We start from the raw sequence: 24059 nt of genomic DNA, 5'->3' as shown, positions 1-24059 counted from the left end.
TTTGTTTGTTTAATCTTTCCCCCTAACTCTTGTATTTCTATTTTTCCACCAAAATTATCTTTTACAGAAACTTTTGTGGCTTTGGGCAAATGAACTAGTCTGCTTTAGCACAAAAACAAATACATAAAAATCAAATTATTTTATCTGACCAAAAAAGCCTAGAAAAAAATAATTGAAAGAAAATAATAGATATTAATTTTTACTTAGATATTACATTAAAGGATGCACTTATCCCTGAATTGGGGAAATATACTCCAGCTGTAGCCAAATTTATTTCTTCATAAGTGTTCCAAGATAGAAAGAGATTGTTTTGACAATTTCAGGCCCTTGAATTTTATGCTCTCTTAAAAGTTGCTTTTAACTTTCAAAATCAGGAAACTTATGTGCCAAGTGGAAGAATGTATCGGAGAGTTGGTGGAGAGGAAAGAGGATAGTGTTGACAAAAGCAAAGGATCCAGAAGGTGACCACAGCATTTAGGTTTGCTGGAGGGAGCGAGAAAGTCCAGTTCGTGAGCACTGGAACAGTATATTACAGGGAGATTGTCCCAGTGTTTCTATATTAGATGAAGTAGAGATGGAAGACAGACAACATATAAGCCACAGACGAAGGGATAGTGGCCTTGGTTAAGCAAGCAGCAATGGAGATGAAAAAGTCAATCTGAAAGCTTTTCACAGAAGAGTTGACATTAATGGTCAACGTTGACAAAAATTTGCCCAGCTGATTTGGAGGTCATTAGCAGGGATACTCACCACACTAGGCAAAACTGGGGCCTTAATTTGTCTGTGAGTGGGGAAGCCTTTCAGGAAAAAGGTGCTGGGATTCTCTCTAAAGAGCTTCTTGCTGCCACCCTCCATGACTTTTGGTCCAAACCCTTTCCGAATGCCAAGCCTACCAGCAATCTGTGTATCAGACGTAGGCTTCCCTCTCCCCTCTCCCTGCTTACTTCCTGCAGCCTCACCCCTCTACTTACACATCCACTTATGTCAGGTCCATAACACAATCACATTGAACAATAAATTGTTCTACCTATCATGTTCCAGGTACTTTGAAGATACAAAAACAAAATATAATTCCTAACCTTATGGTGCACATAGTCTGATGAGGAAGATAATTACACAAAGCAGTATTGAATGTTTGGGGCATTAAGCAGGGGTCCTGGCTCAGGCTAAAGAATCAGAAAATATTCTTAAAGGAAGTGAAACTTAATGTGGGTGCCAAAGTACAACTAATCAAAGGCCAAGCCAAAAAAAAAAAAAAAAAAAGGAGTTGACAAAATAGAACAAATGACATATAGAAAAGAAAGTATGATTGTTTGTGCTTCTAAAAATGACTCATGAATTAGAATATAAAAAGAGGAGGTGGAGAAAGTTGATGAGAATGGAGAGGTAGGCAGAGGCCTGCCTGATCATGTAGGGACAGGAGTGCTTATCCTAGGGAGGTAGGTTCATGTTGTTGCTTGCTGTGGTGCTGGGCACTGAACCCAGGGCCTCACACATGCTAGGCAAGTGCTCTACCACTGAGTTACACCCACAGCCCTGTGGATAGTTTAGACAATAGGAAACTACTACAGGGTTGACTGGCACGAGGAAGATAAAGACGTTTTGTGCTTTAGGGGAAAAAAAATCACTCTGCTTGCAGTGTGTAAAAGAAATTTATTAGTATAAATTAAGGTGGCAAGACCAGTTAAGAGGCTGTTATGAGCATCCAGGTGAGCCATGTTGATGCTGGTGAGTAGAAGCAGATGACACCCAGAGGAGGTAAACTCAACAGGATTCAGGGATTCATGGTGAGGAAGAGGGTGTGGTAAACTGTGATTTGGGAATTGAGAGGAGGTTAGCAAAGGCCGAATGTTTTCTCTGATAAATGGATGCTGATCCATAGTGGAGGTGGGAATAGGGAAGAATGAAGGAACTTTGCATTATGCAAAGGGGAGTGCAAGGAGGGGTGGTACTGTGGGGATGGGAAGGATGGTAGAATGACACAGACATTATTACCCTATGAACATGTGTGATTATACTACTGGTGACTCTGCACCATGTCCAGCCAGGAATGAGAAGTTGTGTTCCATTTGTGTACAATGTGTCAAAATGCATTCTCCTGCATGTATAACTAATTAGAGCAAATTTAAAAGTTAAAAAAAAACACAGAAGAGGTTTAAAATTAGTTAAATTTCTGGTCTGATTATGCCATTCATTGACTTAGGGAACAATTTTGCAGGAAGAGGGAAAGAAGTTATTTTTGAGATATGAATTTTGAAGTATCTTTGGGATAGCTGATTGGAGATAGTCAATACACAGTCAGATTTATAAATTTGTGGAACTCAGGAGAAAAGCCTAGGATGGAAACAAATTGGGGAATCACCAACAAATTGATAGTAGCAAAAGTCACATGAGTGCATGAAATGACCCCAGAGGTTGCCTGACTAAAGCAACCTAAGGAAAACCTCTATTGGAGACAAAATGAGTACCCTGCAAAGGTGACTGAGACAATGAAAATAAGCAGCCAGAGAAGTAGAAGAAAATTCAAGACAGTGAATTCACCAATAAGAAAGTGGCTGAAGACATAAGAGTAGTCCCAGTGAGGGGTAGACTGCTTTCTAGATTCCATCCTGTGGGGTGATGGAGTGAATGAGGAAAGAGCAGGAGATGAAGAAGTGGGAACAGTGTGTGTAGACAATACTGCCCCAAAAGTTTAGTTCTGAAGGGGAGAAGAAAATATGAGGTTGAGATAAGAGGTAATTTCTGTATGTTCAAATCCTGATGGAAAAGAGTCCTTAACATGACAGGCTAAGAATTGAGAGTATCAGCAGAGGGACTGGCCTTAGCTGGGAAAGAGGTGGGCCACCTCATCCATTTCCACAGGAGCAAGAAAGAGAATGGATGGAGATGCAGATGAATTTTTTACTTGAAAGAAAGTCAAAAGACTTGTTCCGTAGTTTCTGTGTCCTCTGTGAAGTAGTAAGCAAAGACATCTGCTGAGAATGAGAGAGGCATAGAAATACCAGAATTTTTAAGAGAGTGGGGAAAGTTTGAAGTAATCATTGGAGAGAACACGAGAGAAAGCCAACTGGCTACAGCAGGTGGTGTTAACCGCTAAGTTGAGACTAGGGAACCTAAATTTAGCATCTGTCTTTGAGTGTATATAATGTTTTTTCAGCAACCTCCAGTGGTTTAGGATAGACCAGAAAGGAGCTGGATCTGCTTGGGCCTCAGGCTTTGCCCCCTGAGTGCTGTGGAAGGACAGTGGGATAAGAAAGCTGACCGTGTTATTTAGACAGTGGTTGAAACAGTGAACTCCAGACTCTGTATTGAAGAAGGAAACTAGTAAAGAGAACTGATAGAAAAGAGAAACACAGAGTTGACAGCACTTATGATTGAACTGAAAGCAAGTCCCAGAAAAAGAAAAAAGTTGGAGGTCAGATATGGAGTTTTGGTGTTTTGGCAGTGAAGTGGCTGCTGTCAATACACACCATGTTGTGGTCACACAGGTAGGTAGGTGGGGCTCAGGAGGTGTTGCCAAGGTATTGGTGGCTCATCTATAGGATCTTCCAGGACAGCGGCAGGAAGAGGGTGAAGAAAGTAACAGAAAGCCATGAGCCAAAGTCTTCAACTGAAACAATGTAGAAGGTGGTACTCCTTGCATGGTCACACAGAGGCTGCCCAGTAAGCCTGATCGTCTGACTTTCATAGTGTGTCTCCTTTGCTAGATTCTAAGCTCCTTTAAGGTAAAGGACTGCCTCTTGGCTTTCTGTTGTTTATAGTGCTGTTACAGAGTAATGGAATCTTACAGTAGAAGAGACCTGTAGATTGTCTCACCTAATAGTTTTAAACCTACTTTCCAAAATTTCAAGAGTACTAAAGAAGGGCCTCAGAAATTACCTTGTAAGAAGATGAGCAAGACGGATAAATGGGATTGTGATCTTCTGTTTCCATGTCAGCCAGAGAAGCTCCACTTGGGTCTGTTTCCTGGGTGGGATTCTGCTTAAGATTTCACTTAAAGAATCCACAGCTAAAATAAGTTTGAGTAAGGTGTAGTGGCACATGCCAGTAATCCCAGCTACTTGGAAGACTGAGGCAGGAGGACCTCAAGTTTGAGGCCAGCCTGAGCACCTTAGCAAGACCCCATCTCAAAAAAAAAAAAAAAAAAAAAAAAAAATGGCTAGGGGTGTAGCTCAGAGGTAAAATTGTACCTTGTTTCAATTCCCAGTAGTGGAAGAAAGAGAGGGAGAGAAAGTTTGAAAACCAGTGATATTTGGCTAAATTTTGTTTTTTCACAGATGAGGTCTTTGAGACCAAGAGAATTAGAATGACTATTTCTGTCACAGTCACATACATAGCAACTTATCAGCAGGACTTGGATGAGGACCCATGTCTCCTAACTCTAAGTCAGGAGAAATCACTTTGTTTTTCCATGTTCTCAACAATACCAACATCCTCTCCCCAATATCTGTACGCACAAGTGAATATTTCTACATTGTCCAGCTTGTGCCTAGTCATTCACCAGGCCCCAGAGTGCTTACTACTCATTTAATCACTCGTTTACTTATCTTTGCCACAATTAATAGCTCATTAGGTCAGAGACTGTGTCTTATAGTAGTACTAGTATCTGCCCCAAGTGCCTAAGGTTTATGGAGCATTTTTAAAAAGCATTTTAAAATGCTTATTTTTTAAAAAAATCATTATAAATTTGTGTCTGTCTGACCAATGCAATACTAAAAGTTGAAAAAGTATAAAACTCATTCACATTAGTTGTTTGGCTGTAAAATCTATGATGATGCCAGGTGTGGTGGCACGCATGTAATCCCATGGTTTAGGAGGCTGAGGCAGGAGGATCGTGAGTTCAAAGCCAGCCTCAGCAAAAGTGAGGTGCTAAGCAACTCAGTGAGACCCTGTCTCAAAATAAAATACAAAATGGGGCTTGGGATGTGGCTCAGTGGGCAAGTGCCCCTGAGTTCAATCCCCAGTGCCCAAAATATATATATATGTACACTTATGATGGGTCAACTCCCTGATTGTGAGTGAAAAATGTAACTCTTTTGTTTTTGAAGTTTGTAAGAATAACATTGCTACTCTTCTATAGAATTCAGCTTAAAAATCTTGCTTGCAGTACTCTCTTGACTTTCAGACTTTTTTCCTCCCCTTTTCTGCTACATTGATAAGCATTTTGATAGTTTTTATTGTATTATTTGCACCAAGTCCCGAATTAGGAGAAAGTAAGCTGAAGGAAATTCCAGAGGAGTCAGTAAAGGAGGGCACTTTTCCAAAAGAGGGGCAGAAGGAGGAGGATTCTCAACAGAATCGAGATACGAAAGATGAAGAAGAGCAGTTGGCCATGAAGCCTAAGGAAGTGGTCAGGCTTGGAGAAGAGGCGAGCCATGTGAATGAGAGCCTCCTTCAGTGTCAGAACTCTGGGGATAGTTCAGATGACAGTAGCATCCAGGTAGGTGCTATAAACACATGCCCTCATGGCTTCACTTCCTCTGACTAGCATCATTTTTAACATCATCATTAATGTGCATTTGTTAAGCAATATTATAATCTCAACCCAAATAGTAGTAAAATAGCAATGAAAATCTGATCCCATCAGTGGATCCACTTCATCATTAAAGGGCTCTTAAGCTCCATCTAGGCTCACAGGAAAAACAATGTGACCAGTTGTTCACCCCTGGAGAGGTGGGATACAGGATGGCAGGATATGTGCCACTTTTCCTATTCCTGATATGTAGCTTATTGTGCGAAGTACTTAATTTTAGTGGCAAAAGGCCTCACACAGAATTATTTTAAGTGTGGCCTTTTCTGTTCACTGTAGCTCTGCCTACAGGAGAAATAAAGGAGTGACTACCAGCCATACTTCAGTTTTCACAGGTCACTTCTGTGCAAGTTAAGATTGCCCTGTATACACTTTTCCAGAAATTATTTCAAGATCCACAGAGGAAAGCCTTTGTGCCCATAAGTAAACCACTTTCAAAGGCTGATAATATATGAAATGAAAAATGATTTGAGTATACACTTTAAAAAAGAAAGCCAAGCCCGGTGTAGTGGTGCATGCCTGTAATCCTAACAATTTGAGAGCCTGAGGCAGGAGAATTGGCAATTTAAATAGACCCTTGTCTTGAAATAAAAAAATAAAAAGGGCTAGGGATGTATGGGGATGTAGCTCAGTGGTAAAGATCCCAGGTTCAATCCTCAGTACCAAAAAATTTAAAAATAAACATACCTGGAAGAAAGTAAAAACAAATACATTGAAAAGAGATTTGGATCCAGAGTCTGAAAACTAGGCATGTCACAGAAACACAGATTGTATACCTGAAAGGAGATTCCAATCCATATTTGAAGGGAAATGGAGTCATTGGATTTATGACTCATTTATTTATTTATGATTTATGACTCATACTCATTTATTCAACCAATTATCTCTGATGTATCAGGTCATGACAAAGAGGAGTATGACATGAAGTGTTCAAGTATTTTATATCTCCCAGAAAGTCCTTTATAGAATACGGGGCCACTGTCGAGGCTTAAGCAGAGGCTGAACTGTACTCACAAAGATTATAAAATCTTTCCTCAGGAATTTGAAAGATCAGTGTGCCTTTAGAGTATGAAAAGTGATGCCTGGTTAATTTATTAATTTTCTCTAATTTACCCTTTCTCATTATTTGAAACATCTACTTCTCAACACCACTGAGGAGGTGAAAAATTATGAAATGTGTTCAAGTCCTTTGGAAACTTGGGAGAATAGTTACTCTGTAGAAGGGCAAATCATGTATACAACATAGCCTTTAGGGTTTTGCTGGATTCTCTCAGAGTTCAGTCATTTTTTTCCTATAATATTGACCATTAATTATTCAAGGAAGTTGAAATTGTTGTTACTCATTTATTCAACCAATATTATCTATGATGTATCAGGTCATGTGCTAAGGTACATACAACAATAATCACAATAGATGTTTTGAACTTAACATTTCCCAAAGCAACTGCTGTACACATTATTTAATTTACTTCTTTAAGCAGACAAGAGAGAAAACACATTCTGGACAGATTTTGTTCCTGCCATTTCTATACAGTGATAATTTCAGATCCTTGTGTACATAGAGTTCTTCAACCAACTGACACTTAGAAATTATTCTTCTCTGTGGAGTGGGGGGTTGGTCTTCACTTTGTCAGATTATAGTATCTAGTACCTTGTTGTGTCTTCTAAGTCCTCATAACCTACATGTTTAAGAAACAATGGGCTGAGCCAGATATCAAACTTAAGAATGTTCACAGACAAGTAAACACAGAAAAAGAGCCATGAGAGTCTCTTCCATGACCAAGTATTTGCATTGTGTTGTTTTTAAGTATTCTGTGATATCATTTGTGGCTGTTGATGGTCTTTGGGGGCTTCATTTCTGCTGTTCAGCTCCACTGCAGGTGGGGTAACCACATAACCATATTCTAGTTATTACTTCCCCAATATTCTTGAGACAAGTTGGAAGCAGAATTAATTACATTGATTGTACAGGCTTAAAATACAGCTTAACCTTTTCCCTAACATTTTGAGTATTTACTATGCTCTAGGCACTATGCCCTGTGTATATTAAGCAATATAATGGGACAAGAATATTATTGCTGCAACTACATAAATAAAACTGAGGCTTTAGAGAGTGCAAATAATGTACCTATTAGGGAGGCTGGGGAACCCAGGTCTGCCTCTTCCAGAGCTTGAGTTTTTTAACTGCTACATCATTTGCTTCCACCTGCAGAAAAGTTCAAAGTGCACAGTTCAAACTTATTTACCACAGAAGGCTAGCCAGCTGACTCCTGGGGTCTCTGATTGTCTTGGTGAATCATGATGTTTTAGGACACAGATCCATGTCTGAGGGATGGACTCAAATTAAACTTTCAAGGCTACTTTATAAAATCAGGATACCAATTATTTTTCTATAATTGATTTAAAATATCACATAAACACATTTAGATGAATAGTGTATTTTCTTCCTGTAGAGAACTAAGAAAGACAGTTCAGAATCTGAGTGATCTTGATGAGCAGGAAGTCAGAATCACTGGACTTAGTGAGATGGTTGGTGTTTGTAAGCAGAGTGTGATGGTCCGCCCATCCACATCCACCAAGTGAGAATATCTAAAGCCAGCAATAGGAATGACCTGGCCCTTGGTAGTACCAGTATTAGAACCTGGGTTGAATTTCATTTTATTAAAATAATATTTTGAAATATAAATGTTTTATATATATATAATCTCCTTGGTTTAGTTCTTTTTTTTTTTTTTTTTTTTTTTGGTACCGAGGATTGAACCGAGAGGCATCCAATGACTGAACCATATCCCCAGCCCATTTTGCCCATTTTTTATTCTGAGACAGGTTCTTGCTAAGATACTCAGGCCCTCACTAAATTGCTGAAGCTGGCTTTGAACTCATGTTCCTCCTGCCTCAGCTTCCCAAGTCACTGGGATTACAGGCAAGTGCCATCATGCCCAGCTCATTCTTAAGAAATGTATAGTTCTGAGACTCAAAAGAGGGTAATTGGCTTAATAGACCCATGTGTAATCTTGCATGATTCCTGGTAGCCTGGATGAGTTTATCTCCCTCTACAATAACTTTCTACCAGTGAATTGATTTATACTATGGGAAAAAATAGAGGCTCTTTACGTTGGCTGCTTGACTGGCTGACTTTTAGCTGCTTCAAAGACTGGCTTTCTTCAAAAATCCTTTTCATTTAGGCTGGGCACAGTAGTGCACGCCTGTAATCCCAGTGGCTTGGGGGGCTGAGGCAGGAGGGTCACAAGTGCAAAGCCAGCCTTCACATAAAGCAAGGTGCTAAGCAACTCAGGGAGACCCAGTTTCTTAATAAAATACAAAATAGAGCTGGGGATATGGCTCAGTGGTTGAATGCCCCTGAGTTCAATCCCCAGTACTCACCCCCCAACCCCGCCCAAAGAAGACATCATTTTCGTCTATACTCGGGTATAGAGTGACTAGACTGGGAAATGTATACAGGAAGAGCTGTTCTCGCTTTCCAGTCTTGAAAACAGGCTAAAACTTGGAGACCTTTGTCCCATTGGTGCCAGTTGGTGCTTCTCTTGTGTGTCTGTTTGGGGTGTTAAATGGTTCTGCGGGCTGCTGATTACAAATTGACTTTTAAAACCTGCTATGTGTGATGGTTAAACAAGAAGCTAAGTGGTGATCAAGGCACTCCAGGCTGTTTGCAGATGGAAGATGAGGGCACCCACAGCTGTGGTGATGCTACTGAGTGCTCATTCAGTGTCAGGAGCAATCTTACTATTACTTCAACCAGCCTTTATCTTTATTATCCTTATTTTAAGAGATGAAAACAGAAATGTAGGGAGACTAAGTGTCCTTTCCAGGATCATCTAATTAATAAGTGGTCAATTCAGGATTGAAACCCAGATGTATCTAATTTTAAAGCTAGGGCTTTTAATAATTTATAATCTATTAAAGAATTTCCTCTAGATTTCTTGAGACTTGCAGCTCTAAGACAATTAAACTGATTGAGATTGTCTTTAAAAAAAGTTATATATATATTTAGTTGTAGGTGGACACAATAACTTTATTTTATTTTTAGGTGGTGCTGAGGTTCGAACCAGTGCCTCACAAATGCTAGGCGAGCACTCTAACACTGAGCCACAGCCCCAGGCCCTAGATTGTCTTTTTCACTATACCAAAATAGGAACTAAAGGCTAACAGGGCTTGGGGAGGTGTTTTTTGCTTCTGGGACACAAACAAGATAAAAACTGAAATGATAACAGGCTTCTCACAAAGTCACAGATAGAAAATATACTGGACCAGGACAAGGGTAACTCTCTATTAAATGTTTTTAGACTGAATTCTTTATCTACTTAGCACACCTGTGTGTGCCTACATTTTGTAGAAAATTCACATGATTACTCCTTTGATTCAGGTAGCTTTATTGCACTGGAGAGACTTGATGAGATAGTGTGTTGTTGTTTTATACGTGTGTATTTTTTAGCTTTATTGAAATTTAATTTTCAAAGTTGTAAATATTTATGGTGTATATGTGATATTCCTATGTGTGTATATGTAAATATGTGCATGTGAATTGAAATGATTGATCAAGCCCATTAACCCATCTATCATGTCATACACATATTTTTGTGTGTGTGTTAAGAACATTTAAGAGGGACTAGGGTTGTGGTTCGGTGGTAGAGCACTTGGCCTCGCACGTGTGAGGCCCTGGGTTCAATCCTCAGCACCACATACCAATAAACAAATGAAATAAAGGTATTGTGTCCATCTATGACCTAAAACAAATATTAAAAAGAACATTTAAGATCTAATCTTTGAGGTTTTTCAAGTGTACAATACATCATTATTAATGATTGTCACCATGCTGTAAATAGGTCTCCAGAACTTTTTCATCCTATCTGACCAAAACTTTGTACCCTTTGACCATTATCTTTGCATTCCCAACCACCACTCCCAGCCTCTATCAAGCACTGTTCTCTCTGCTTCTGTGGGTGCAACTTTTTTTTTTAGATTTCACATATAAGTGAAATCATGCAATATTTCTCTTTTTGTGCCAGCTCCCTTTACTTAGCATAATGTCCTCCAAGTTCATCCTTGTTGTGGCAAGTGTAAGGATTTCCTTCTGTTTTAAAGGTAAATAGCTCTCCATGTCATATGTTTATATACACCACATTTGTCAACTGATGGACACTTAGGGGAAAAGTTTGACACGGAGGTCTTGGCAAAGATTTTCTGGCCATGACCCCAAAAGCACAGGCAAGAAAAGCAAAACTTGACAAATAAGATTACATCAGACTAAAAATTCTATATAGCAATGGAAACAATCAACACAGTGTAGATATAATCTAAGGATTGAAAGAAAATATTTTCAAGCCACACAGCTAATAAAGGGTTAATATCCAAAACAAGGAACTCAATAGCAAGAAAACAAATAATCCAATTTTAAAATGGACAAAGGATCTAAATAGACAATTTGTCAAAAGGAAAGCATAAAAAAGGCCAACAAGTAGCTGGGCCCTGGGCACATGCTTATAATCCCAGTGGCTTGGGAGGCTGAGACAAGAGGATCTCAAGTTCAAAGCCAGGCTCAGAGCATGCCAGGGAGCATGTGGTGGAGCAAAGCTGCTCAGTTCATGGTGACCAGAGAAATCGAGAGAGGGGGGAAGGGTCAGGGTCCCAAGATACTCTCCTGCAGCAGCAAGCCCACAATGACTTCCTCCAACTAGCTCCCACCCCATAAAGGTTTCCCATTTCCCAATAGTGCCACAGGCTGGTGACCAAGCAGATGGCCTTTGGAAGACATTTCAGATACAAATCAAAACATTATGCCAATCATCAAGCCACTTCTGTATGTCTCAAATATAACAAAACTCCTCCCACTAGTATACTTTAGTCTTTCATTTAACAAATTCATAGCCAGCATTTGTTTTAAACTTTTGAATGGTTAAAATAAGGAAATAAATTCATTCAGAAACCCAAACTTGCCATGAATGTTTATTTAGTTTGAAATGTATGTTAAAACAAACCTGATTAAAAAAAAAAAAAAAAGCCAGCCTCAACAACTTAGCAAGGTCTTAAACAACTTAAGTGAGACCCTGTCTCAAAATAAAACACAAAAGGGCTGGGGATGTGGCTCACTGGTAAAGCACCGCTGGGTTAAATCTCCAGTACCCACCCCCACACAAAAAAAGAAACTATTATTAAAAAAAAAACCAAAAAACAGAATATTTATTGGCAAAGGTATGGAGAAGGGGGAACTATAAAGTTTCCTCAAAAAATTAAAAGTTTATCATATGATCCAACAATTCCACTTCTCAGCATATTATCCAAGGAACTTGAAATTAGTATGTTAAGGAGACATCTGCACTCCCACTTTATTGTAGCGTCATTTATGATAGCCATGTTATAGGATCAACTAAGTGTCCATCAATAGGTGAAAGTATGAAGGTAATGAGATACATGTGCTATATACTGTAGATACTCCTCAACTTCCAAAAAGTGCCTTGCTGTGGAGTGGAAACTGGAGAAGAATCGTCAGGTAGCAAAAGTGAAGAGATGAAGAAAGCTAAAAGCAGAAGGCTTTTTGCTAAAGTTCCTTTCTTCTTGCCAGACCCATGTGCACTCACTCACCTGCACATACGTGCTCACACTCTACTTCACATATTAACTCTGAGTCAGATGTGATGGTGCGTGCCTGTAATTCCAGCAACTCAGGAGGCTGTGGCAGGAGGATCACAAGTTCAAAACCAGCCTCAGCAACTTAGGAAGGCCCTGAGCTACTTAGCAAGACCCTGTCTCAAAATAAAAAATAAAAAGGCTAGGGATGTGATTTAGTGATTAACCACCCCACCAAATTAACTCTGAGCTCTTCATTTAAAAGGGGGTTTTACTCCAAAATCACCCACGCTTCTCTTTTCCCTTCACTGATACGAAAAATGAGGTTAATTGTCTATGCCTTTTATTCCCATAATTTGTCTGATATTTTCTCTCTACTGAACAGTTATGAAATCACATAAACACTACCAAGTAGCCATAACTGTAAAAGAGTAATTTGTTGTAGGTAAACTGACTCCAAAACCACTTACATATTAATGACATTCTAACAGTTTCGATCTAAAAGCTTGAACTGGTGTTTTACCAACATTCTTTCAAACCTGACTCTCTTTCTAAATGTTTACTTTAGTATCTGTCATCTGGAGAAAAAATAAAATGCGAGCCGCTAGAGGAAGTACAACAACTTCGCAAGAATTTGCATCGCCTCCAAATTCTTTTCAATTCTGCTGAAAAAGAGCTTCGATATGAGCGAGAAAAGAACTTGGACTTAAAGCAGCATAATAGCTTGCTTCAGGAAGAAATCATCAAGGTAACTCTAGCGGGAATGTCCTTTTTTGAAGGGCCTCAGCTGACCCTGGGAACATAGGAATGAAAATCCCTCAACATTATAATTCATGATAGGGCCCACCACGAAGATGGATGGACAATGTAAACTATCTAGTAACTTCCTCCTTTAACTGTTACCTACTAAATAAGACAGAGCGCAGTCATTTTTCTGCTACTGAAAGGGTATATATGCTAGCAATCTGCAAATTTTTTTAAAAAAGGGTTTTTTTCTTTATTTTTTTATTCTGATTTGTTATATATGACAATGGAATGTATTACAATTCCTATTACATATATAGAGCACAATTTTTCATATCTGGTTATATACACAGTATATTCACACCAATCATATCTTCATACACGTACTTTGGATAATGATGACCATCACATTCCACCATCATTTCTACCCCCTGCCCCCTCCCCTCCCCTCCCACCCCTTTGCCCTATCTAGAATTCAACTATTCCTCCCATGCTCCCCCTCCCTACCCCACTATGAAACAGTTTGATGCTGGTTGTTTTAATGAATCATAATAATAACCATTACTTATCAGGTGGTTAGTATGTGCTCAATACTGTTAAAACACTTCATGAACTAGATTTCTTTTTAAAGTCATGTTTGCTGAGATATAATTTATATATGGTACAATTTGCCTTATTTAGTTTTATAGTTATATGAATTTTGATAACACAAATATAAAAAAATGACAAAATATAAATATAGATATATAGTACTATAGTGAAGTTATAGAATGTGTAACCTTTTTCTCCTTTACTTCTTTTTTTAAATAAATAGAGAAATTAATTTTAATACATTTTCATTTAACCCAATGGATTACCAACATAATTTGCAAAGAAAATAATTTAGTAAGATATTTAATGTTCATTTTCTTTGTCTTAGTAATTTTTTGGAATCTAATGTCTATTTAACACATAGCACACCTCCATTCAGACTAGACACATATCAAATACTCAGTAGTCTCTCATGTAACCAATGGCTGCCATATTGGCTCCTTTCTCCATCTTTCGCCTTTTGGTGAGACATATGTGGTAGGCATAACCATATGTTATGTGGTTTCTTGTTGAGTTCCATGAGAAAGGGACACCAAAGAGATGAACTTAGAATATACAAGAGTAGAGGGAGGTGTTTTATTCCTCCCTATAAGTTTCTAATAAACTGTGAGTTGGTTTCTACATGCTTTTGGTGGGAATAACTTCAGTTAGGTCACCTTCTCCCATAAGTTTTTCATAATGCCTTTCGCTTCTTTCACCTCTTACCTCTTCAGTCTATAGTAGGAAAGGTGATTCACAAAATTTGTCACTTTTCCTCAACCTTGCCTTTACTTTTATATATACATTAAACAATTTTTACTCTGATTGATCTTTTTCATCCTTGAATCTTCAACAATGGACTTTTAATTATAAGAGTAAAATATGGGACTGGGATTGTGGCTTAGCAGTAGAGCACTCGCCTAGCACATGCAAGGCCCTGGGTTCGATCCTCAGCACCACATAAAAATAAATAAATAAAATAAAGATATTGTGTCCAACTACAACTAAAAAAATAAACATTTTTTTAAAAAAGAGTAAAATATACCTCATCTCATATCACAGGCAATATATATATATATATATATATATATATATATATATATATATATACCAGATTAATTATTATTAAAATATAATGTATAAAATGCTAAAACTTTTAAAGAAAATATTTGTGTAACTTTGTGACAAGAAATGGAAAACAAAAAAAATACAAAATAAACAAAAACCTGAAAAATTAGATGATATTATAGTTAAAATTTTTATGTGTAAAAGTTTATCAAAAAGGGCTGAAAGAGACATGAATTGTATTACTGGTCATTTTTTAAAATATCTTTATGTATTTATTTTTTATGTGGTGCTGAGGATTGAACCTAGTATCTCACAAATGTGAGGCAAGCACCCTACCGCTGAGCTGTAACCCCAGCCCCATTACTGCTCATTTTTGTTTATTTTTGGTATTTAGCATGACTTGGTTTCTCCTTTGGTTGGCTTTTCCTTTATTGTAGTTCTTCCCTTTGCAGATTTTCATTTTTGTTTTTCATTTCCTCCTCGTGGAATATTATGCCAAGAATGTTCTGTAATGCAGGCTTTCTTGCTGTAAATTCTTTTAGCTTTTGTTTACCATGGAAAGTTTTTATTTCATCATCAGATTTGAAGTTTAATTTTGCTGGATATAAGATTCTTGGTTGGCATCCATTATCTTTTAGAGCTTGGTATATGTTGTTCCAGGATCTCCTCGTTTTGAGAGTCTGGGTTGAAAAATCTGCTGAGATCTGAATTGGACTTCTGATTTTTCTGATTGAATCTGATTTTTCTCTCTTGCTGCCTTTAAAATTCTATCCTTATTCTGTATACTAGGCATTTTCACTATAATGTGTCTTGATGTAGATCTGTTGTAGTTTTGTACATTTGGTGTCCTATAGGCCTCTTGTATTTGATTTTCCAGTTCTTTATACTTGGGAAATTTTCTGCTATCATTTCATTGAAGAGATTGTACATTCCTTTGGTTTGAATCTCTGAACCCTCCTCTCTCCCAATAAATCTTAAATTTGGTCTTTTGATGATATCCCATAATTCTTGGATATTCTGTTCATGGTTTCTTACTATCTTCACTGTGAGGTCAACTTTATTTTCAGTACTGTATATTTTGTCTTCACTGTCTGAGGTTCTGTCTTCCAAGTGATCTAGTCTATTGGTGATGTTATCTACTGAGTTTTTTAATTGGCTTATTGTTTCTTTCATTTCAAGGATTTCTGCTTGTTTTTTTTTTTCCAGTATCTCTATCTCTTTCTTGAAGTAATCTTTTGCAACCTGTATTTTCTCTCTTATCTCTTTGTTGGTGTGATCAATGGTCATCTGTATTTGTTCTCTTATGTCTTTGTTGGTGCAATCGATTTTTGCCTGTATCTGCTCACTTAGGTTGTTCTTTAATTCCCAAATCATTTCAGTTATGCATATTCTGAACTCCTTCTCTGACATTTCACCTACTGTGCTATCTGTGGATTCTATTGTTGTGGTATCTTGGTTTGTTTGAGGCACTTTCCTCCCTTGTTTTTTCATGATGTCTATGAGTCTTCCTCTCTTGTGGTGTAGGTCCGAGGTACAGCTTCTGCCCTACTGTCTTCATAGTGTCCCTATAGGTTACCAATACCTCACTTTTAAGGAAAGATCAATATTACAGCACTCAATGTACCCATTGTGCAGCCATATATCAGTTAGCTTCTATTTTTACATTTAAAATGTTTACATTTGTCACTATAATCAGAAGTGATGAGTTCAGTTATCTTCTACCTTATAGTCAACAGGTTTGTGTAATGGTTTACAGTGTCTAATGGTAGAAAGGGGGACTGAGGGAGAATATGGAGGTATTAGATTATGACAAGTGAGAGGGTAATCATAAGAAGTTGGCTGTTGGCTGTTTGTAGGAGAAACAAGAGATAGGCAATCCCATGCAAGACTCCCTCTTACCTCAGCAACAGGATAACTGTTGGGACTGTTCAGACCAACAGTTCAGACCAGCTGGGACTATCTCTCCCAAAATCCCTGGGTTAGAAGACAATACTCCAGCTCTCTAGGAGCACAGTTTTATAGCACAAAAAGTTCCAAAAGTGGTGGTGGTGGCGGGGGTGTTGAGCACCCCTAGTAGAGAAACCTCTGGTGCAGCCAGGCCCACAGGGACCTTGGTGACATCTTACCAGGTCCATATTGTTGTCTCTTGATAGAAGCGGTGACATTCCAGTTTCGTGGCGGTGACAGCCTCAAGCCTATATATTTTCTGATGTTGGGCTGGAGCCATGCTTTGGTGAATAAGGAACCCCAGAGCAGGGTGGCTCACCACGCTGGGCAAGCTTCTCCTCTGGTACTCCGGGTCACAGTGTGGCGGGTGGGCCTCTCCTCCAGATCTCAACAACAACAACAACAAAAAGTTTTAAAGTTACACAATCTTTTTTTTTCTTTTCTTTTTTTTTTTTTTTTGCAGTATTGTGCACTGAACCAGGAGCACACTACCACTAAACTACATTCTCAGCCCTTTTCCTTCTTTGTTTTAGACAGGGTCTCACTATGAATGTGCCATCCTCCTGCCTCAGCCTCCAGAGTTGCTGAGACTATAGATGTGGGCCCAAAGTTATACAATCTTTTGAAGTCATTATCTAAAAATTTTAGTGCTTACTAAACCTCAATGACCTGAACAAAACTCTGCTTGTCCTGCCCTACTTTTTTTATCACTAGATTTATTTATCCCTAATAGATATATTCATCATTATTGGTTTAATTAAAAGTCAACTACGCCAAGGTAAAATTCATGGGATGGCAAAATTGTTCTTCCTAACAGAAGAGCACCAAGAAGTTAGGGGGACAGCCCCCAAACATGCTTGTCTGAAAACAAGGCAAGCCATGCACAGATTCATCTAAAGATCTATGAATCACATAAATGTTCAAAATGAATCACCATGGGGGCTGGGGATGTGGCTCAAGCAGTAGCGCGCTCGCCTGGCATGTGTGAGGCCCGGGTTCGATCCTCAGCACCACATACAGACAAAGATGTTGTGTCCACCAAATACTAAAAAATAAATATTAAAAAAAAAAAAAAAATGAATCACCATGTAAAATAGTACTTCCTTTTAATTATGGTTCAAGTCTAAATATATATTAAAAACTTAGTCTTTATTAACCTCTTGCTAAGTCACCTCAGCAACTTAGTGAGACCCTGCCTCAAAATAAAAAATTTTAAAAAGGGCTGGGGGTGCTTCCCAGTGGTTAAGAACCCCTAGGTTTCTCTGGTACCAAAAAAAAAAAAAAAAAAATCAAAAAAAATGTTTGAGCCAGGTGCAATGGTACATGCCTGTAATCCCAACTACCTTAGGAGGCTAAGTTTTTGACACTAGTGATAAACCCATGGCCCTATGTATGCTAGACATGTGCTACACCACTGAGCTACACCTCATCTTCCTCATGAGTTTTTAAATATGTGTTTGTGTGTAAATGTGTGTGTGTGTGTGTGTGCATGCACACATGTGCACACACACCGAGGATTAAATCCAGGGGAGTTTTTACCGCTTTATCTTTAATTTTGAGACAGGGTCTCACTAAGATGCTTAGGGCCTCGATAAATCACTGAAGCTGTCTTCAAACTTGCAGTCTCCTGCCTCAGCCTCCCAAGTAGCTGGGATTACAGTGAGTTTTTAAATATTGATCATATTTCCTCAAGGATTTGTTGGTATGTAGTTCTTAATTCTAAATCTTCATCACATTTCCTTGTATTCTCACCTTTCCTTTAAACATGTTTCTTCGATCATTTTAAAAGTTCAATTCTGACCATATTCAAAGAGTAGTATTTCTTCCTTAAGGTACAGTGGCCAGAATTACACAGGTCATGATGTCTTACTTATGATTAATGCCCTGTAAATATTTGTAGAATCAATGAACCGGAGTGAAGAGCTCCCAGTGAGACCTTGGTAAAGCAAGAAGATATTTTTTGCTTTGTTTCAAATCTCCCTCATGGTGCCAGGCATCTCAGTAGTATTATATACAATAACTACCTTGTATTGACAGCCTGTCCACTTTTTCCCTTATAAACCTCGCCACATACCTACAGGCAAGGAAACTGTTTTGCAGATGAGGAAACTGTTCAAGATGGCAAAGCTAATAAATTGTGGAGCCCAAATCTGCACCCAGGTCTGTTTCCCTCTTTACGGTATAGACTTGTCTTTCCACATTGTAACTCTCCCCAGATTGGGAGTCATTCTGGAACCTCAGCTTTGCAAACTTAGGCCCCTCTTCCTCCTCCCTTCTGTTGTTGTTGTTGTTGCTGCTGGTGTTGCAGCCTGGGATTAAATGCAGAGCCTTGCGTGTGCTGGACAAGTGCTCTCCCATCAACCACTGGAGCTGCAGCCCCAGTCCCAAGGCTCACTTCTTAAAATCCACTCAGAGATCATCAAACTCTGGTTCTCTAGGTGATGTTGGGGATACTTACAAGGCTAAGAAATCAGAATACCAGTGTATTTCCTTTAAACCATTTTATTGTGGGATCTAACACTCAGAAAGTGCATAAAATGTAAAAGTAAAACTGCATATTACATGGTTACAAGATGAATATCCATGTAACCACCACCCAGGACAAGAAGTAGAGCAATGCCCGTGTACACCGTGGCCTGTGTACCTTTCCCATCATGATCCCCTCCCTTCCCACTTCAGCACTAATCACTAATTTTTGGTAATGACTCATTTACATTACTTTATGGTCTTGCTACCTGTGTATGACTCCCACACAATATCGATAAGTTTCCCCCCTCCCCTGTTTTTTCAGTGCTGGAGACCAAACTCAGGGTCTCATGAATGAAGACAAGTGCTCTACCACTGAGCTACCTCCCCAGCCCCTGCCTATTTTTAAATGTTTTACAAATATAATCAGTATGTTCACCTTATATCTATTAATCTTGTATCAATTTTGTTTGCAAGATTAATCCGTGTTATGGTATTTAGCTATTGTTCATTCATTTTTCTTTGCAGTAAGTATTCCACTGTGAGAAAACACCCCAATTTATATGTTTTTTTTTCGTATGACTTATAGACACTGTGCATGCTTCTACTGTGGATATATTAAAAGGAATGTTTTAGGCTTGCAGAACTTCAGGCAGAGTGTCATTCTGCCACTACCAACACTGAGACATTGTACTGAATCCTATTTTTACTAAGGAAGCCAATGTTGTCTTCTTTCATTATTACCAGCATTATCAAAATGCTAAAAGTGTTGGCTCTATCACTGATAATCCATTCATCAGGACCCAGGGCCTTTAGCTTTCTTGGCCTGTGAAGTCAATGGATAATATATTTATTGTGAAATGTCTCACATTCTCTTTATAGACAATGAGAAGCTTAGGCTTCATGCTTTTGAATCAATCCAATACACCAAATATTCCAATTCTTCTTTTCTTTGATTTCCTTCTTCTTACCTATTCATTGGATTTATCTCTGAGATTTTTCATGGCAAGATTGTTCTTAGAAATGAAACTTCCAGCCTTCCTAATGGGTTTGAGTGGCCTTTTGAGAAGAAGCCAACAGTTGATAGATTTATTCCTGTCAGTGATGTTTCAAAAGCTATATCAGTCCTCCAAAATGAAATGAGAGCATGAAGAAAAAAAAAATTGAGAGAGTGAAGTGGTTTAGATTGGCAGAGGAAAAGGGAGTTTTCACTGGGAAAATAAATAACTTAATAAAACTTGATCTAAAATTTTCTTTTGAGTGATATCAAAGAGACAAGCTTATGATATTTTTCCTGTTGACCTATATAAAACTCACCAATGATATGGCAGCATTTTGATCTTAGGGTATAATTTCTCCATTGCTACATACATTCATTTCTATTCTGTTTAATAAAATGTTTGATCATTTTTACATGGTCATTAACATTTTTAAAGATAACATCGCTCTGGTCTTCAGAAATCAAAGCAAATGGGGCATGGGGCGGGGGTGGCAGGTGAGGTCTCATAAGTTGTGCACTCTGGACCCCTGAGTAACTTTTATGCAAGAAATTTTGCCCTTGGACAGAGTATAAGATCCTTTCAGATACATTCAGCTAATTAACGTAAGACATTCCCTGAATAGTGTAATAAATGAACAGAGCTGATTAACCTTTCTACTTTTTAAAGAATGCTACTATGAACTCTCATGTACGAGTCCTAATATCCATAAGTATGCATTTCTCTAGGAAAAGCGTGGGAGAGGAATTATAGAGTGTGTATTGCAAGCATTTGCCACTGCACCAGGAAGAGGCTGTCAGAACCTTGAATAACAACAGTTAACTCTTACTAGGTGTTTCCTATGTGTCTGGCCCCTTCTCCCTCTCTCCCTTCTTTCCTTCCTTCCTTCTTCTTTTCTTTCTTTCTTCAGTGTATTATAGTCATACACGGTAGTTTGGTACATTTTGATAAAATCATCCAGGCATGAAATTTGATTTACTCCATTTCAGTCCTTGGTGCTCCCGTCTTTCCCTCTCATCCTCCCTTCCCTGTTCTTCCTCTCCTGGACTGGTCGTCCTTTCACTTATTTATTTATTTCTGACTGGTGCTTTACAGATATGCATAAAGGTTGAGTTCACAGTGGTATATTTATATGTGCACATAGTATGAGTTCATTAAATTCATTCTGTATTTCCTCCCCTTCCTGGTCGCCCCTCCCTCCTTCATGATCTCTTTCTTCTACTCTGCTGATCTTCCCTATATTTTTATGATATCCAATCCTCCCCCTCCCCCCCTGTTTTTTAGCAAATAGCACACCATTTAACTCTATACATATAGATCTGAGTTTTTCTCTATTTAATACCCCTTATTTTGCTCTAGCTTTCACATATGAAAGAAAACATTTTACACTTGATTTTCTGAGTCTGTCTTATTTCAGTTAGCATAACATTTTCCAGTTCCATCCATGTACCAATAAATGCCATAATTTAATTTTTCTTTAAAGTAAAAATTCATTGTGTATGTTTACCACATTTTCTTGATTCATTCATCTATTGGGCTGTTTCCATAGCTTAGCTATTGTGAATTGAGCTGCTATAAACATTGATGTGGCTGCATCACTATAATATGCTGATTTTAAGTCCTTTGGGTATCTACCAAGGAATGGGATAGCTGGGTCTTTGGTAGTTCCATTCCTAGTTTTTTTGAGGAATCTCTACACTGCTCTCCAGAGTTGTTGTACTAATTTTCAGTCCCACCAACAATGTATGAGTGTGCCTCGCCAGCATTTATCATTATTTGTGTTCTTGATGACTATCATTCTAACTGGAATGAGATGAAATTTTATTGTAGTTTTAATTTGCATCTCCCAGATTACTAGAGATGTGGAACAATTTTTCATATATTTGTTGGCCATTTCTGTTTCTTCTTTTGAGAAATGTCTTTTTAGTTCTTTTTCCTATTTATTGATTGGGTTATTTGGTATTTTGGTGTTAAGTTTTCAAGTTTTTTATATATTCTGGATATTGATCCCCTGTCAAAGGAGCAGCTGGCAAAGATTTTCTCCCATTCCATAGGTTCTGTCTTCATGCTCTGAACCATTTTCTTTGTTGTGCAGAAGCCTTTAAATTTGATTGCATCCTATTTATTGATTCTTGGTTTTATTTTTTGAGCTTTGGGAATCTTGTTAAGGAAGTCAGTGTCTGGCTCTGTTGTTATTTTAATTGCTTTGTCTTACTTAACACAGCTGCATGGCTATCTTGTAAGGTAAGCAGCTATTATCCCCATATTGTAGATGAAAAAAAAAACAACTGGTACTCAAAGAAGTTTAACACTACTAGCTTTTGGATTTTGAAAGAATCTAATTGGTCAATACACAGAAGTCACATGAGGAAGATACTATAAATATAATCCCTGTTGATTTAACTGAAAAAATTTGAGACCATAGAATCTTATTTCCTACAAGGACAAAGAACATTCTCTCAGGAATTTTGTCTGTGAGCCTTCCCTGCCAGGTATAGACATTTATTAGATTCTGATATCCTTGGGATATCATGCATTTACTTACTCAGGCTGGCATGGTGACACTATAATCCCAGCAACTCCAGGATTATAAATTTGAGGCCAGCCTCTGTAATTTAGCAAGAACCTGTTTCAAAAATAAAAAGAGCTGGGCACAGTGGCACAAGCCTGTAATCCCAGAAGTTTAGGAGGCTGAGACTGAAGGATCACAAGTTCAAAGCCAGCTTCAGCAAAAGCAAGGTGCTAAGCAACTCAGTGAGACCCTGTCTCTAAATAAAATATAAAATAGAGATGGGGATGTGACTCAGTGGTCAAATGCTCCTGAGTTAAATCCCCAGTACCAAATAAATAAATATAAAAAGAGATGGGGACATAGCTCATTGGTAAAGCCCTCTGGGTTCAATCCCTAGTACCAGAAGGGAAAAAAAAAAGAATACTTGCTCAGTAAGTATTGATTAATAGCCTACTCCCTGGCATTTTGATTGGCTTTGGGTATTGAATAGTGAATTTAAAAACATGATCCTTGATCTCTTGGAATTTAAAAATGGGGAAGAAGGATGATGTACAAATATATAGATGCAAGCTTAGTTACAAATTGTGATGAGTCCAATGAAGGAAAGAGATGCAGTGGGGAATAGGGATATCACAGGTAAGGAGATCTCTTCAGATTAAATGATCATGATGATCTTCTTCTACAAACCACACAATAAGGACAGAAGAGAAAAAGTGTTCCTGGTAGGCTGCTGGGATTTGTTCCTGAAGTAATCAGAAGGCACTGAAAGATTTAAAGCAAAGACTCAGGAGGCTGAGGATCACAAGACCAGCCTCAGCAACTTAGGAAGGCCATGTCTCAAAAACAAAAGGGGTGGAGGGGGTGGGCTGGGGATGTGGTTCAGTAATTAAGCACCCCTGTGTTCAATTACCAGTACCAAAAAAAAAAAAAAAAAAAAAAGGGTCAAATTGTGGACTGGGGTTGTGGCTCAGTGGTTGGGTGCTTTGCCCGCATCATAGAGAATAGATTAGATAGAAGTAGAAATGGAAGGGCCGGGAGGCAGTGGTGAAAATGATCCAAACAGATTCATGCAAAATAGTCATGGAGGTAGAGTGGCAGCATGTACTAAATGATGGGAAAATCATTTCGTGGTGCAAAAGGAAGACTCGAGGGTGACTTGAGTACACAGAGGTTGGATGGTGGCCTCATTTATTAAAATCAGGAAAATGTGAGAGAAAAACAACTTTGGAGATATGGAGAGAATCCGGCAGTTTAATTTTGACAGTAATTAGCATAAGTTGAGGTCAGAGCATAGAAACAAACCTGGAATCATCCGCTCTCTAGACCTGGGGTACTCCAGCAGGAGAGATGGGGTAGCATTAGAAGATACTTCAAAGGAAACCAGGAAGCAATAGCAGAGAGGTAAGTGAAAACCAGGAGAGTCTGGTATCAGATTCTAAGAGAGGAGAACTTTCTGGCTGGCCTTGAACTTTATGATCCTTCTGCCTTAGTCTCCCAAGTCTCTGGGATTACAGTCACGCACCACCAGGCCCACAGGGGGACTTTCTGAAATGGAGGGAGTATATGCTACCGGGAGGTCACTTGTACATTGGGCTTATTTTGACAACAGGGTACTCAGTGCCCATGGCAAAATGGTTCT

At 38.5% G+C, this 24059-nt stretch overlaps 1 protein-coding gene across 1 annotated transcript in view; it reads left to right on the top strand.

The window, feature by feature from the left end:
- The window catches only part of Ccdc30 (coiled-coil domain containing 30), an 80689-nt gene that overhangs the window by 6122 nt on the left and 50508 nt on the right, over window positions 1-24059 (top strand). The window contains exons 5-6 of the mRNA XM_076862881.1: window positions 5197-5440; window positions 12684-12863. Coding sequence (XP_076718996.1) covers window positions 5197-5440; window positions 12684-12863 — 424 coding nt within the window. The remainder of the gene's footprint in view (window positions 1-5196; window positions 5441-12683; window positions 12864-24059) is intronic.

Source organism: Callospermophilus lateralis, chromosome 7, assembly GCF_048772815.1.
Source record: "Callospermophilus lateralis isolate mCalLat2 chromosome 7, mCalLat2.hap1, whole genome shotgun sequence".
Taxonomy (NCBI): Eukaryota; Metazoa; Chordata; class Mammalia; order Rodentia; family Sciuridae; genus Callospermophilus; species Callospermophilus lateralis.
This window is presented reverse-complemented; position numbering and strand designations above follow the sequence as displayed.